The sequence below is a fragment of the Alexandromys fortis genome, unplaced genomic scaffold, assembly GCF_014885135.2.
Source record: "Alexandromys fortis isolate MF-2015 unplaced genomic scaffold, M_Fortis_MF-2015_v1.1 scaffold_197, whole genome shotgun sequence".
Classification (NCBI taxonomy): Eukaryota; Metazoa; Chordata; class Mammalia; order Rodentia; family Cricetidae; genus Alexandromys; species Alexandromys fortis.
Window position 1 is genome coordinate 958,261 of NW_026068072.1, and position 14,045 is coordinate 972,305.

The following is a 14,045-nucleotide window of genomic DNA, read 5'->3' on the forward strand; positions in this document are numbered from 1 at the left end:
TTCAGGGCCAGACAAATGGGCAAAGTGGGTAGTGGGGAGAAGCAGAGGAGCATAGAGGTGAGGTCACAGCCCTCAGGGCTGGAGGCCATCTAGGGAAAAGGCGACTGAGTTCCCGTCAGGGTCAAGAGACCTGGGAATGCCATGTGGTTTTTAATGTGAAATTCCCCCAATTTAAAGTTTTGGGCGGTCCCTCTAAAGCGGCAGTTCTCAACCTGTGACAACAGATATCCTGTAGTAATGAGGAGCGGTGGGCTACTTCCCGCTGCCCAGCTCCCAGCTAGCTTTACCCGAAATAATTACATGGAAACTGTATTCATTTAAACACTGCCTGGCCCATTAGTTCTAGCCTCTTATTGGCTAACTCTCACATCTTGCTTAACCCATTTCTAATAATCTGTATGTCACCACATGACTGTGGCTTACTGGGAGAGATTCAGCATATCTGACCTGGCAGCTTCATGGCGGCGGCTCACTGCCTCCCTTCTTTCTCCCAGCATTCTGTTCTGTCTACTCCGCCTATCTAAGCTGCTGTCCTATCAAAAGGCCAAGGCAGATTCTTTATTTGACCAATGAAACCAACACATAGACAGAAGGCCCTCCTACTCCATTTCCCCTTTTTCTGTTTAAACAAAAAAGAAAGGCTTTCACTTTAACATAGTAAAATTACATATAACATCAGATATTTACATTATGATTCATAACTGTAGCAAGATTTTATGAAGTAGCAACAAAAGTAATGTTACGGTTGGGGTCACCACGACATGAGAAAACCCTGCTGTCGGTCAAAGCAGCATAGACCAGAGCAACTTTTCTTCATACCTGTTACAGACAGATGCGTCTACCCAAGCAAGTAGCCCTACACTGTACTACCCTGCACACACACAACGCTCGTGATGCTCTTGGCCATGTGACATTGAACTCAGGAGGCTAGGTCACCTTGTTGCTGTCTGTGTAAACACACACTATAATGTTCCACAGCTAGGGAACAGCCAACCACGCTTTCTGAGAACTCTTAGGCAATGTGCAAGGTTATGTCAAAACAGAACTCAGGTCAGACTAAGCCACAGCCATACACATGAGAACACCAGGCACCAATACTGTCAAGAGATCAATAACTCCCAGTGTTACCACTACCCCCGTTTCCTCCCATCCAGCCTTCCAGTTGGTGAGCAAATGCTCTTTACCTGTCGTGGGTGGGAAAGCTGGGCAGTAAGGCTGTCCGGAGGGAGCTCCAGCCATCTTGATCACATTTGCCTTCTTCTCTAGGGTGGTGAAATTCCGCCGCACAGGAGAGAGCGCAAGGTCAGAGGACGACGTGGCTTCCGGAGAGCATGACGTTCAGATCGAGGGGGTCCGAGTAGGCCTAGAAGCAGTTGAGCTGGATGATGGGGCTGCTGTGCCCAAGGAGTTTGCCAATCCCACTGATGGTAAGAAGGCCCGGAGACTCAGGCATTAGGCTGGCACTCTGCTTGCCTGCTGTGGTGGTCTTACGGAGTTCTTGTGAAGGGGCAGCTGGGAAGGCACAGACACCGAAGGGTGGCACTGGCAGGGTAGGCTGGGACTCCAAGGCCTACTTCAGGAGGGCATGGTTACCTCACAATCCTTGCTAGATGCATCGTTGCGCACTTGGCTGAGAAGAGCAGCAACAACTCTGCTGCCGCTGACGGTGCCGAAGGTGGTGCTGATGGTGCTGATGCTGAAAATGGTTGTAGTGATGACAATGATGATGATTATGATATGATAACTATGGTGATGGGGGTGGTGGTGGTAATGGCGATGGTGGCAGTAAAGATGGTGGTAATGAGCCGGGCAGTGGTGGTGCACACCTTTAATCTCAGCACTTGGGAGGCAGAGGCAGGCAGATCTCTGTGTGTTTGAAGCCAGTCTGGTACACAGAGTGAGTTCCAGGACAGCCAGGGATGTTACACAGAGAAAAAAAAAAGATGGCGGTAGTGATGGTGATAACCATGATGATGGCCATTGTGGCGATGGAGTAATGATGGTGATGGTGGTGCTTGTCTCAGTCTGAAGACCATGACCATTGCAACTCTTATCAAGGAGAACATTGCGAGTGTTCTGTGTTGTGTGGGTCTAGTGAAGAAAGAGGTCACTCCAAAATGAAATTTTAAGGCCTGTATAGTCTCTGAAAAACTGAACTGAATCCCGAACAGCCAAACAAAGGCACATTTATTGATTGTTACAAGAAGCTGTTTTTCAGGTAAATTATTCCTCATGCCAAGGTCCTCTCTAAAGGGAAGCATCACATGCCCTCATGACTTTAATTCTTTTTTTTAAATTTTTTATGGTTTATTTAGCTTTATTTTATGTGCATTGGTGTGAAGGTGTCAGATCCCCTGGAACTGGATTTTCAGACAGTTGTGAGCTGCCATGTGGGCACTGGAATTTGAACCCGGGTCCTCAGGAAGAGCAGTCAGTGCTCTTAACCGCTGAGCCATCTCTCCAGCCCCGATGACTTTAATTCTTTATTGTGTATCTTTTGCAATGCATGATAATCTCAGAGCCTCAGATATGCCAGAGGCATCTTGTGGCCAAAGTCATGTGAAGGCTGTAACGTCCCTTCAGAAAAACAATTCTCCAAATCACGGAAAACAATCAGTTTTCACAATAATTCTTCAAAGTCAAAGTCCTTCTAGAAAACAACTACTCATTCTAGTGCCTACACCAGATACAGCGATTCTGCTAAATTCTCACAACAAACATTGAATTGGGGTGGCTTGCTGTCATGGAGGGCATGGTGGCATGCAGACAGACATGGTGCTGGAGAAGGGGCTGAGAGTTCTACATCTTGGTCCACAGGCAGCAGGAGCAGACTGTGTGCCACATTGAGTTAGCCTGAGTATATGACACCTCAAAGGTCGTTCCCATGGCAAGACACTTCTTCTCACAGGGCACTAATAGTGTCACTCCCTATGGGTCTGTGGGGGATATTTTCTTTCAACCCACCACAGTAGTGATGACGGTGATGGTCATGATTGATGGTGGTGATGATGGTGATGATTGGTAGTGATGATGATGGCGATGATCACAATTGGTGGTGGTGGTGATGATGATGGTGATGGTCATGATTGGTGGTACTGATTGTGATGGTCATGATTGGTGGTGGTGATGATGATGATAGTGATGGTCATGATTGGTGGTGATGATGGTGATAACGGTCATGATTGATGGTGGCAATGATGGTGATGCTAATGATTGGTAGTGATGATGATGGTGATGATGGTCATGATTGGTGGTGGTGATGAGAGTGATGATTATAAGGGTGATAGCTATGATGTTAATTCTTACAGCAGCACATGCTGTGGTTAATTAGCCTGTCTGGGGACCACCATCCAATAGATATTGACCCCTTCTCTCCTCCCCCTTTGCCTTCCTAGACACTTTTATGGTGGAAGATGCGGTGGAAGCCATTGGGTTTGGAAGATTTCAGTGGAAACTCTCTGTTCTCACTGGCTTGGCTTGGGTAAGTATCTGGGCATAGCATCTCATGGACACTCCAAGGATCCTCCTGAAGCTCAGCTAGATACCATGGCAACAAGAATAGCACAGCTCGCCCCACACAGAGCTCCTGCCTGAATGCCAATCAGCAAAATTCATATAGTGTGGTGGCCCAGGTGCATGCTGGGAGGAAGGTGGACATGGTTGGCCATCACCCTCAGGAGGCATCCAGCTACTTAAGTGAATCTCTGCCCTTGGGGACTCAGGGCTACTGTGAGGTGGTGGTGTTGGGTCATATCCCCACCCAGGAAAACAGACTTCATAGAAAGTTGCCATCTGGGCTGGGAGTATAGTTCAGCATGTTTGCCCAGCCATGTGCCAGGCACTGGGTTCTACCCCAGCACTGCAAAATGCAAAATAAAGCAAAGAGTGCCTTCTGATTCAAGGTTTCCACAAACGCTAGCTAAGGAACCCTTATAGAGCTACAACACCGAATCTTTAATCTAGCTGCAATGCTTCTCTGAGCATGGTGTGAGATGTGACCTGAGCACATGTTTCAAAATGGACCACCAGTTTCTCTGCTGCCCCCCACATTCCTGTGGCCTGTGTGTGGATCTACCTTTACTGTGCCCCACACTCCCCTGGCCTGTGTGTGGGTCTGCCCTTACTGTGCTCCACACCCCTGTTACTTGTTTGTTGGTCTGTTTTAAATTTTCCAATATTCTGTCTAGTCATAAAGTAGTATCAAGACATTTAGTAACTGGGGCTTCTTAATATATGCTAATATATTCAAACACTGTGTTCATTAAATATGCAGAGAATTCTTCATGAACACATGACCGACCAGCAAAAGACAAAGGAGTAAACTGCACCGAAGGAAAAAAGACCAGACTGTCTTTCTATCTTTGTGAAAATGTGTGCTTAGCTTTTAGGCACGTGGCACTTTCTCACTTCATCTGGGGAGCACCTGTGTTTTTTATCACGTGTGTGTATGTGTGTGTGTGTGCATGCACACACGCATGTGTGTGTGCCATGGTGAACATGTATGTGGTGGTCAGAGGACAACTGGCAGGGACAGGAGTTGGTTTGTTCCTTTCACCATGTGGATCCTGGGGACCAAATTCATGGCCTCAGGCTTGGCAGCAAGTGTTTGTTATTATTAATCAGTCTATAGTGGTATATTATCTATGTTTTAATAAATAAAGCTTGCCTGAAGATCAGAGAGCAAAGCAGCCATACAGGCCAGGCAGTGGTGGCTCACACCTTTAATCCCAGGACTTGGGAGACAGAGGCAGATGCATCTCTGTGAGTTCAAGGCCACCCTGGCTACAAGATATTGAATCTGTCTAAAAGAGAAACAGAGCTCACACAGAGGTGATCCCAACACTTGCGATCACACACCTTTAATCCCAGCACTAGGGAGGTGGAGACCCTAGTGATAAGCTGGGTGAAGAGAGGAATGTAAGGGGGAGGAGCCAAGAACTGAGCGGAGTGTGGAGTGTGGAGTCTTCAGGACTCATGGAAACAGGATCTCGTCCATTTTCTGTCTGAGGTGGAGGTAAGAGTCAGTGGCTAGCTGCTTTGCTTTTCTGATCTTCAGGTTGAACGCCAATATCTGTCTCTGGGTTTTCATTATTCATGCTACAGCTGTCTCATTGACCCAAGAACCTGTGTTTTTAAAAATAGGGGGAAATGATGCTGTCCATGGTGCTAAGTGTAAGTAATCCCAGCATGCAGGAGATGAAGGCAGGAAGATTGCTGGTTTGGACCAGTCTGGACTACATAATGAGGCCCTGTCTCACAAACAAACAAAAACCACTACAGGGGCCAGTGAGATGGCACACACACACACACACACACACACACACACACACACAAATGTAAATTTAAAAAATGACTGGAGAAATGGCTCAGTGGTTAAAAGCACTGGTTGCTCATCTGGAGTACCCAGGTTCAGTTCCCACAATTCCTAGTGCCCACATGGTGGGTCACAATTTCCTATAACTCTGGGGGATCCACCGCCCTCTTCTGGCGTTTAAGGGCACTGCATGCACCTAATGCACAGACCTACGTGAAGGCAAAACACCCATTTGTACAAAAGAAATAAATATGAGGCTTAAAAATAAATTTTTAAAGCAAGCAGACACTGTGAGGAAACCCAACAAGCATGTCAGGTGTCGCCTGAGTCCCCATGTAGCCGCTCATTGGTTCCGTCCCAGAGGCTTTCCCATGGATGTCTGGCCAGATGCCAGCAGGGCAGCTCACACTTTGGCCTCAGGGTTTCCCTTCTTCCCACAGATGGCTGACGCCATGGAGATGATGATCCTGAGCATCCTGGCACCTCAGCTGCACTGTGAGTGGCGACTCCCCAGCTGGCAGGTGGCACTGCTGACTTCGGTAGGCAGCCCAGCAGTTCACAGATTCCCCTGGTGTCCTGTGGGAGCGCTGCCCATCTCCTGCTGCCAGGGCTCAGCAGAGAAGAGCCAAGCTGTCCTAGAGAGGAAAGGGTTCATTCTGCGTATAGTCCCACTGCAGAGTGCATTGCTGGGGGAAGTCAGTGCAGGGACTCAAGGTGGAGCCTGGAGGCAGGAGCTGAAGTAGACGCTGTGGAGAACGACAGCCTACTGTCTTGCTCCTCACTGCTGGGTTTTACCTTTTATAGCACCTGGATCACCTGGCAGTGATCATCCACAGCGAACCATGACCTTAATCAGGACATTAAACGTCAATCAAGGGAATATACCACAGGCTTGCCCACAGGCCAATTGGTGGAGGAATTTCCTCAACTGAGTTTCTCTCTTCTGGAATGACTGTAGCTTATGTCAAGGTGATATAAAACTAGCCAGCACACTAGCCCTGGATGGAAACGCTGATATCGGCTCCTCTTAGCTCCTCCCACCCAATGCCCTACCCCTGTGACCGGTCCCAGCAAGTTAGCAACCAGCTCTACCCCTCCAGAGCTTTAGCTCCTTGGGAACCTCAAACAATCTGGAACCCACCACAATGTGCATGTATACCGTAGGAGCCTCACATCCCCGCTGTACCCTGCTTTCCAGGAGGGTAACGTGAGGGTTAGAAACACTGCCCTTGACAGGCAGTCGACTCCAGTAAGTGCTGTGCTCTCTGGAGAGAATCTCTGAAGGTAACTGAGGCCGAATCCTCCAATTTTTTGCTCTGGGAATTCAGAGGAAGGGATAAAGGCCAGGGGAGAGAACAGCAACCATGATCGCAATGTTTCTGAAAGCTTTATGTCCAAAGGGCGGAGCCATGTTGGATACAGTGTACACCTGTGTTAGCTACTAGTCTCACTGCTGACTGTAACCCTGACAAGGAACAACTTAAGAGAGCCGGGTTGACTTGGCAGGTGGTCTGAGGAGATACAGTGTGTCCGGTGGGCAAGGCATGAAGGAGGAGTGTGGGGAGCTGGTCGCATGGCATCCCCAGTCAGGAAACAGATGATTCCTGGTACCCATATCTCTCTCCTTTTTATTCAGTCTGGCTCATGGGATAGGGCTATCTGTGATTAGAATGGCTTCCCACCTCCATCTGCCCCGTTAAGACCCCCCCTTCTCAGTCATGCACACGGGCTTGTCTCCTAGGTAACACTAGACCCTGTCAAGTTGGCAGTGAACACTAATGACCACAGCACATCTTCCGTTGTGCCCTTTGACTGTCATGAAGGGAAGAGAGGCAGATAGATTAAGCTGCTCACTCCAGTCACACAGCTCGGCTGTGGCCAAGCTGTGGCTAATTAGTGATGGACCCCAGGTTTGAGCTTTATGAGTTTGATCATTATGGCGATTTTATCTGATTGTTTGGGGTGCTATGTAAGGTAAAACATGACTAATCTGAGCAGTGAGGTCACAGCCCAGTGGGAGTCATTTTTGTGGTTAAAGCTTTAGCAGGGGTGGAGTGTGATTGTTGGGAGACCTGCTTAAGGGTGGTGGTACCCACCTTTAATCCTAGCTCTCAGGAGGCTGAGACAGGAGGATTGAGAATTTGAAGGCAGCCTGAACTACACAGACAGACCCTGTCCCAAAACGAAAAAGGAGCTGTCTCAGCAACAGGTTTATCTGCTCTGCAGTGCTGTGTGTGTGATTGTGTGTGTGTGTGTGTGTGAGAGAGAGAGAGAGAGAGAGAGAGAGAGAGAGAGAGAGAGAGAGAGAGAGAGAGACTAATTGCTGTTTCCTTTCACTCCGTGCTGCTAATAGAAACTGTCTGTCTGCCCATAGGTGGTGTTCATCGGCATGATGTCCAGTTCCACGCTCTGGGGAAACATCTCAGATCAGTACGGCAGGAAAACAGTAAGGCCCCTCCCCTAAATGCTCACCCTCTGTGGCAGTCCAGACATCATGGGGCAGCACAATACAGCCTGACGCGTTAGCAGGGGTGGGATGTGACTGCAGTATCGTGGGTGCAGAAGGCACATCTGAGAGGCCAGGGGATGTTCTGTGCCAACATGTGTCCCTACACCACGATGGGTGAAGGATGGTAGATGACGTCAGCTCTTTTGTCCTAGAAGAATGCATCCTGTCTCAGTCTGCCAGGCAGGAGCCTTCCCTGGCCTGCCTTCCATATCCACTGTTCTGACGGGGATTACTGCCTGGTTTAAATGTTTGTTGCGGCCATGGCAGTGAATATCCCAGCATTCAGAAGGCCCAGGCAGGAGGATTTTGAGGAATCTGAGGTCAGTCTGGGCTAGAGAGACCCTGTCTCAAGTGAAACAAAACACCATTTGTGCTGGACCGCTCATGTCTGGTCTGCTTTAATGATATAAAACGGCTTTATAAACAGGAAGGAGGGGAAAGTGGCTGGAATCCCACCCGGCTCCTGCCACAGCTCTCAGTTCCTCCAAGGCTTTGATGAGAGATTCCCTTTATCGGGTATTCCTCTCACTTTATTAGACTGCTCTTGGGTCACTGACATTCTCTGTAGGCAAAGTTAGTCCCCTCCCATCTGTCAACTTGGGCCCAAGGAGCTCTACACAGCTGGCGTGGGGTATGCTCCCCATCCTTTCTTTTATTTTTTACATTTATTTATTTGTGTGTGTGTGTGTGTGTGTGTGTGTGTATACAGCCTCCTGTTCCACAGCACATGTGTAGAGGTCAGAAGATAACTATGGGGAGTCCGTTCTCTCCTTCCACCATGTGGGCGGCAAGGAGGGAACCCTTGTGGTTAGGATTGATTTTGGAAAGTTTTTACCCACTGGGCCATCTCACTGACCCAAGAGTTTGGATCTTAAAAACTCGTAAGTGGATTTTCAATAATGATGTTACTAAATCTTATAAATTATAACCCCAGTTTTGCACTTTTCAGGACACTGCTTCTCAATACAGGGGAGGGGAATATTTGATGATGTGTGGGCAGACTGGGTTGTGACAACTAAGGGAAGAGGTGACAATGGCATCTCATAGGTAGACGCCAGGAGTCCCATCCAGCCCCCAGGTGGGTGGCACTGAGGGACCTGGTCCAGAGAGAAAGTGCCTGCCTCCGACACTGCTGTCACTTGCAGAGTTAATCCCATCACCTGGGACCATAAGGCTTTATCCAATATCCATGTGGTTGGTTCATTCTAGCAAACAACAAGGGACCATCTCTCTGTGGAAAGCATGGGCCTGAGCCAGGCTGCTTGGGGTCAGGTCACAGCTACTTCCCAGACAAACTCCTGAGCCTTGTGTCCTCATGCCTACGTGGTATGGCTCGGACACGCCAAAGCCTTGCACGCGAGGTCTTGGCAGAGATAAATCATTTCATAAATGTCTATTACTACTCTTGCTGTATGTCAAGCTTGTCCCCATTCATAGTAGGCAGCATCCACACACTGGCACCTTCCTCTAGAGTCCAGGTTCTTCACCATGGCCTCAGCTGCTTACAGACCTGAGTTCTCCCCAAAGAGATCAGTCCCAAAGAAACGAGGCTGCATGAAGTGCTGCCCATAACGTGTTCTGCTGGCTCTGCTCCTAGGCTAGCTAAGTTTCACACCCAACAGGCTGCCGGAGAGAAAGGAGAAGTGTCCTCCAATGGCTTCTCCTCCCATGATGGAGTTTCTGTGCAAATTCAGGAAGCAAGGAGCCGGCTGTAATTAGGAAGCCTCCCCCGAGATCCTCCAAGGGCTTGGGCGCAACAGGTCACCTGCCAGAAGCGTCAAACACAGAAGGGCTTCTTACTGTCTTGGTCCAAGTGATAGGTTTTCATGTCCATCTGAGTGTCTGCATTGGGGCTCAGTGAGGTACTTTAGTTCAGATGGAATTTCCTAATGCCTGGGGGCTTATGTCAACCATAGAAAGGTGAGGACAAGGAAGTTATATCCTCACTCCCACCATCCATTCTTCCACTCCCATGGAGAAAGGCAAGTTGCTTCACCTCTCTGAGCCTCAGTTTCCCTGCATGCAAACAAAGGTGACAAAAAGAACAAAGGGGGAGGGGCCCAGCCAGAAAATATATGTAGGACTGGGGTGCAGTCCAATGGGTGAGTGCTTGCCCAGTACACACAAAGCCATGCTCCCTCTCAGTACCAAATAAAACTGGGTGTGGGTGGCACACGCCTCTAACCCCAGCGCTAGGGAGGGAATGGACGATTCAGCAGTTTAAGGTCACCCTGGTACACAGTGAGTACAAGACTAGCTTGGGCTACACGAGACTATCTCAAAAAACAAAATGAAGTATGTGTAATATGCATAAGTGTTTGCCAATGCGTGTTAGAATGTTCTAGTTGTAATTACTACAGTTCAGAGTGTGGGTGGTGTAATCAGGTCACCCGGTCAGAGAGAACCAAGAATGCATCCCAGGCTTTCTGGGTTACAGGTTGCAAACTGGTAACCCAGAGACAGACACGTCCAGTGTGTTCTAGATTTTAGTGCTGGGGGTTGACCCCAGGCCCTGCAGCGTGTTAATCGTGTCTCCTAGCCCTGAGCTACACCCCAACCCCACAGTTTATTCATCCTTCACAGGGTTTTATGGGGTTTTCAATGAGTTGCCTCTATTCTAAAAAGATACATTTTAAAGCATAAAAACAACAAAAAAAAGGGGCTTATAGCTTTTTTGGAAACCTGTGTTACCTAGTGACTGGGACTCACCATCTCTCATCGTGACTTTTCGTCATAACTCAGTAGAAACCCATGAAGTGAGGGCAGTCCACTCATTGGCTCAGTCCCCAGCTGTCCCTGCCAGGGCTCACCTGCCTGAAGAGTTCAGTTTGCTGGAGATTGGTGGAAGCTACCAAAGGCCCTGGAGGAAGGAAGTGGCTTCTTCGAAGCTCAACTCTCAGGCATTGGAAGCTCTGGCTGTGGGTGTGGCCCTGATATGTGCTGATTTTGCACGAATCACTCTCCCACTCTGCCGCAACAATTCATAAAACAGAGATGAGAAACCTCCTTCCCACAGGGGTTCTACAATGAACCCACACAATTGTGCGAGAACAGTTTTTAAAATGCAGACAAGAGTCCTATGAAGTCAGAGACTGTATCATGAAGGGGGGCTTCTGTCCTGCCCAGTACCCCACAACTGTTTAGCCCCAAAGAAAATCACACATAGGTCTCCATAAATTATAAGCTGATTGGCCCATTATAAGCCATAGCCTCTCATTGGCTAACTCTCACATCTTGATTAGCCCATTTTTCTGATCATGTGGCTCAGTACCTTTTTTCAGTGGGGCAGATCACATCCTGCTGCTTCGGTGGTCTAGGCAGGAGTGGGAGGAATCAGCTTCCTCCTTCCCAGAATTCTCCTCTTCTCATTACATCATTTCTACTTCCTGTCTGGTTTTCTCGCCTATACTTCCTGCCTGGTCAATCAGCATTTATTTATAACATGATTGACAGAATACAGACAATTCTCCCGCACCAAGAGACTCAACTGTCCGGTTTGTTCCTGCCGTTCAGTGCCAAGCAAGCAGCAGAAACTCAGTACATACATGCCATGTGGTTGGATGGGTAGATGGTATGTTTCAGCAGTCCTGTGGCCAAGTACACAGCAGCTACTTGACATATGCATATTGAAGAAAAAGATGCATAAATTATGGATATATCAGCATTGTTATGCTAGGCACATAGCAAGTGTTCAACATATGTGCACATTGATAAGTCAGTGGCTAAATTAGCAAGTGAATGCTGTCTCTCAGTATCCGGCCAGCATCCCTTAAATAACATTTATCTTGAATTTGTTTCTCCATCTCTAAGGGTAATTAACACTTTCTAAAATTTGTACCATATTTGTCATGCTGTCCCTGTCTGATTCTCAACCCCAGTGAACATCATGTCCCCTTTACTTAAAACTCATAATCAATATTAATCACACTGTTAGCCGGCTATCGTCTGCTATAAAACAAGCACCCAAGACAAACCAGCGTTTAGAGATAAAAGGTTTGTTGGGCTCACGGTCTGTGAGTCTTCAATCTGTGGAAGGATCACTGTTAGCTCTGGTCCAAGTGCATCCGTTCTGTGTCCCCTCATCCCCTGAAATAGAGAAGAGTGACGGTCTAGGAAGGATCAGAAGCCTTCTTCTGGGTTTACGGTGAGAATGTTGGAGATGGCGTGAGATGCACAGCCATCTGTTTACCTCATGGCTAACCCTCTGGACCCTAACCGGCACTGATGGTACTCCACACACAGCCAGAGTGGCCCAGGTTGCCTGACACCCGGCGTGCCCCTGCCTGTGTGGGTTGCTTATAAAGTGGAACTATTGATAACTGAAAATCTTTTGAGATTTTATGTATTTTTATTTTATATCTATGGGTGTTTTACCTGTGTGTATGGCTGTGTGTCATGTGCCTGCTGTACCCATGGAGGCCAGAAGAGGGTTCAGATCCTGGAGGTCCCACGGCTCCTGTGACTCCTTGTCTCGTCTCCACAGGGGCTGAAGATCAGTGTGCTCTGGACCCTGTACTACGGCGTCCTCAGTGCTTTCGCACCCGTGTATAGTTGGATCCTGGTGCTCCGAGGCCTGGTGGGCTTTGGGATCGGAGGTGTGCCCCAGTCGTAAGTAAATACCCAGCTTTGGCCTAAAAACACCTCTGTATGCATAGGTTCAGTCGCCATGGATTTAAAAATACTCAGGGGGCCGGGCGGTGGTGGCGCATGCCTTTAATCCCAGCACTTGGGAGGCAGAGGCAGGCGGATCTCTGTGAGTTCGAGACCAGCCTGGTCTACAAGAGCTAGTTCCAGGACAGGTTCCAAAACCACAGAGAAACCCTGTCTCNGATCTCTGTGAGTTCGAGACCAGCCTGGTCTACAAGAGCTAGTTCCAGGACAGGTTCCAAAACCACAGAGAAACCCTGTCTCGAAAAACCAAAAAAAATAAATAAATAAATAAATAAAATAAAAAAAATACTCAGGGAAGAAGTGAACGTGTTGGGACCCCACCCTTGTCATTAGTCGCTAGAGAATATACACCGTTGGCCACGAGGCTAACGTTTGTACTATGGTATGTGCTATCAGCCATCTAGTAAAGATTTAGAGCATACAGGGGTGTGTGTCCGTCAAATATTACGTCATTTTGTAGGAGGGGAATGAACAGCCCCAGGTTTAGGTCCCAGAGCCCTGGAGATAAGGGGACAGCTGTGTTGGGTTTCTAGAACCTGGAGCCACCGTGGGAAAGGCAGCCTTAGCATCAGTATCCTTCAGCTGACAGCAGCATCAGCACAGCGTCCAAAGGTCCTAACAGCAAAGTCAGAACAAAGCAGACCCAACTTTGATGGTACATTTAACGTCCCCACATCGGGGCTGCTAGGAGGGGTGTGTGTGCCGATGGATCTCACAAGCTCCATTTTTCAGTGGTGGACACTGAAACTCAGAAAAGGTGATAGTCTTTATTCCAAACAACCCACTACAACCCTTGGGCCAAAGCAAAGCCTGTACAGGTCCAGCTGTGAGCTCTTGCAGGCAATGTTCCCGGCTGGTGCAGAGGGAATGAGGGAACAAGCCCCTGGTTCAGGCGTTGTGCCTGAACTAATCCAGCAGCTTAGTGTGACACCCAGTGCAGTCTGCCCCTTGGGCTCCTCAGAGGGCCATGCACCCTGATGTGTGCCCATCATAGGACGGTCCGTCCCTCCAGGACTTGGCCAGCCTCTCCTGCAGACTTTCCCAAGGACTGGAGGGATGGGCCACAGGCCCTGCTACTGCTGCTGGTCTCGGGTGCCAATTCTCTTCCTCCTCTGCCACCCGGTCTAAAGGCCCCATCTTCAGCATGAGTGATTGTTGATGTAGCTGGTCCATCAGGTGGGTGACCAGACCTCACAGCACAGGGGTCCCATCCCTGGTCACCACACCCTTTACAGGCCAGGGCTGTAGTGCTTGTTCTTGCGCTTCACTGGGGGAACTCAGAGACATCCATGGCGCCCCCTGATGGCCTTACTGGCTCCCAATTATTAGGGTCAGTTTCTCTCACTGGCAAATGTGGATTCTGTGTTTGCATCTTTCTCATTTAAATCTGGAACCCAAAGTTACCAGGTGGCAGCTGTTGCTTACAGTCTTATGGGACTTCAGATGTGATGACACACGTCTTTCATGCCAGCACTTAGGAGGCAGAGGCAGAGAGAGCTCTATGAGTTTGAGTTGGAAGCCAACCTGGTCTATATTAAGTTCTAGACTTGG

The 14,045-nt window shown here is 48.6% G+C and overlaps 1 protein-coding gene across 1 annotated transcript in view; it reads left to right on the forward strand.

Moving 5' to 3' along the window:
- Svop (SV2 related protein) overlaps window positions 1–14,045 on the forward strand; it is a 66,414-nt gene that overhangs the window by 21,891 nt on the left and 30,478 nt on the right. Inside the window, exons 2-6 of the mRNA XM_050121129.1 lie at window positions 1,267–1,427; window positions 3,396–3,481; window positions 5,755–5,853; window positions 7,689–7,760; window positions 12,307–12,431. Coding sequence (XP_049977086.1) covers window positions 1,267–1,427; window positions 3,396–3,481; window positions 5,755–5,853; window positions 7,689–7,760; window positions 12,307–12,431 — 543 coding nt within the window. The remainder of the gene's footprint in view (window positions 1–1,266; window positions 1,428–3,395; window positions 3,482–5,754; window positions 5,854–7,688; window positions 7,761–12,306; window positions 12,432–14,045) is intronic.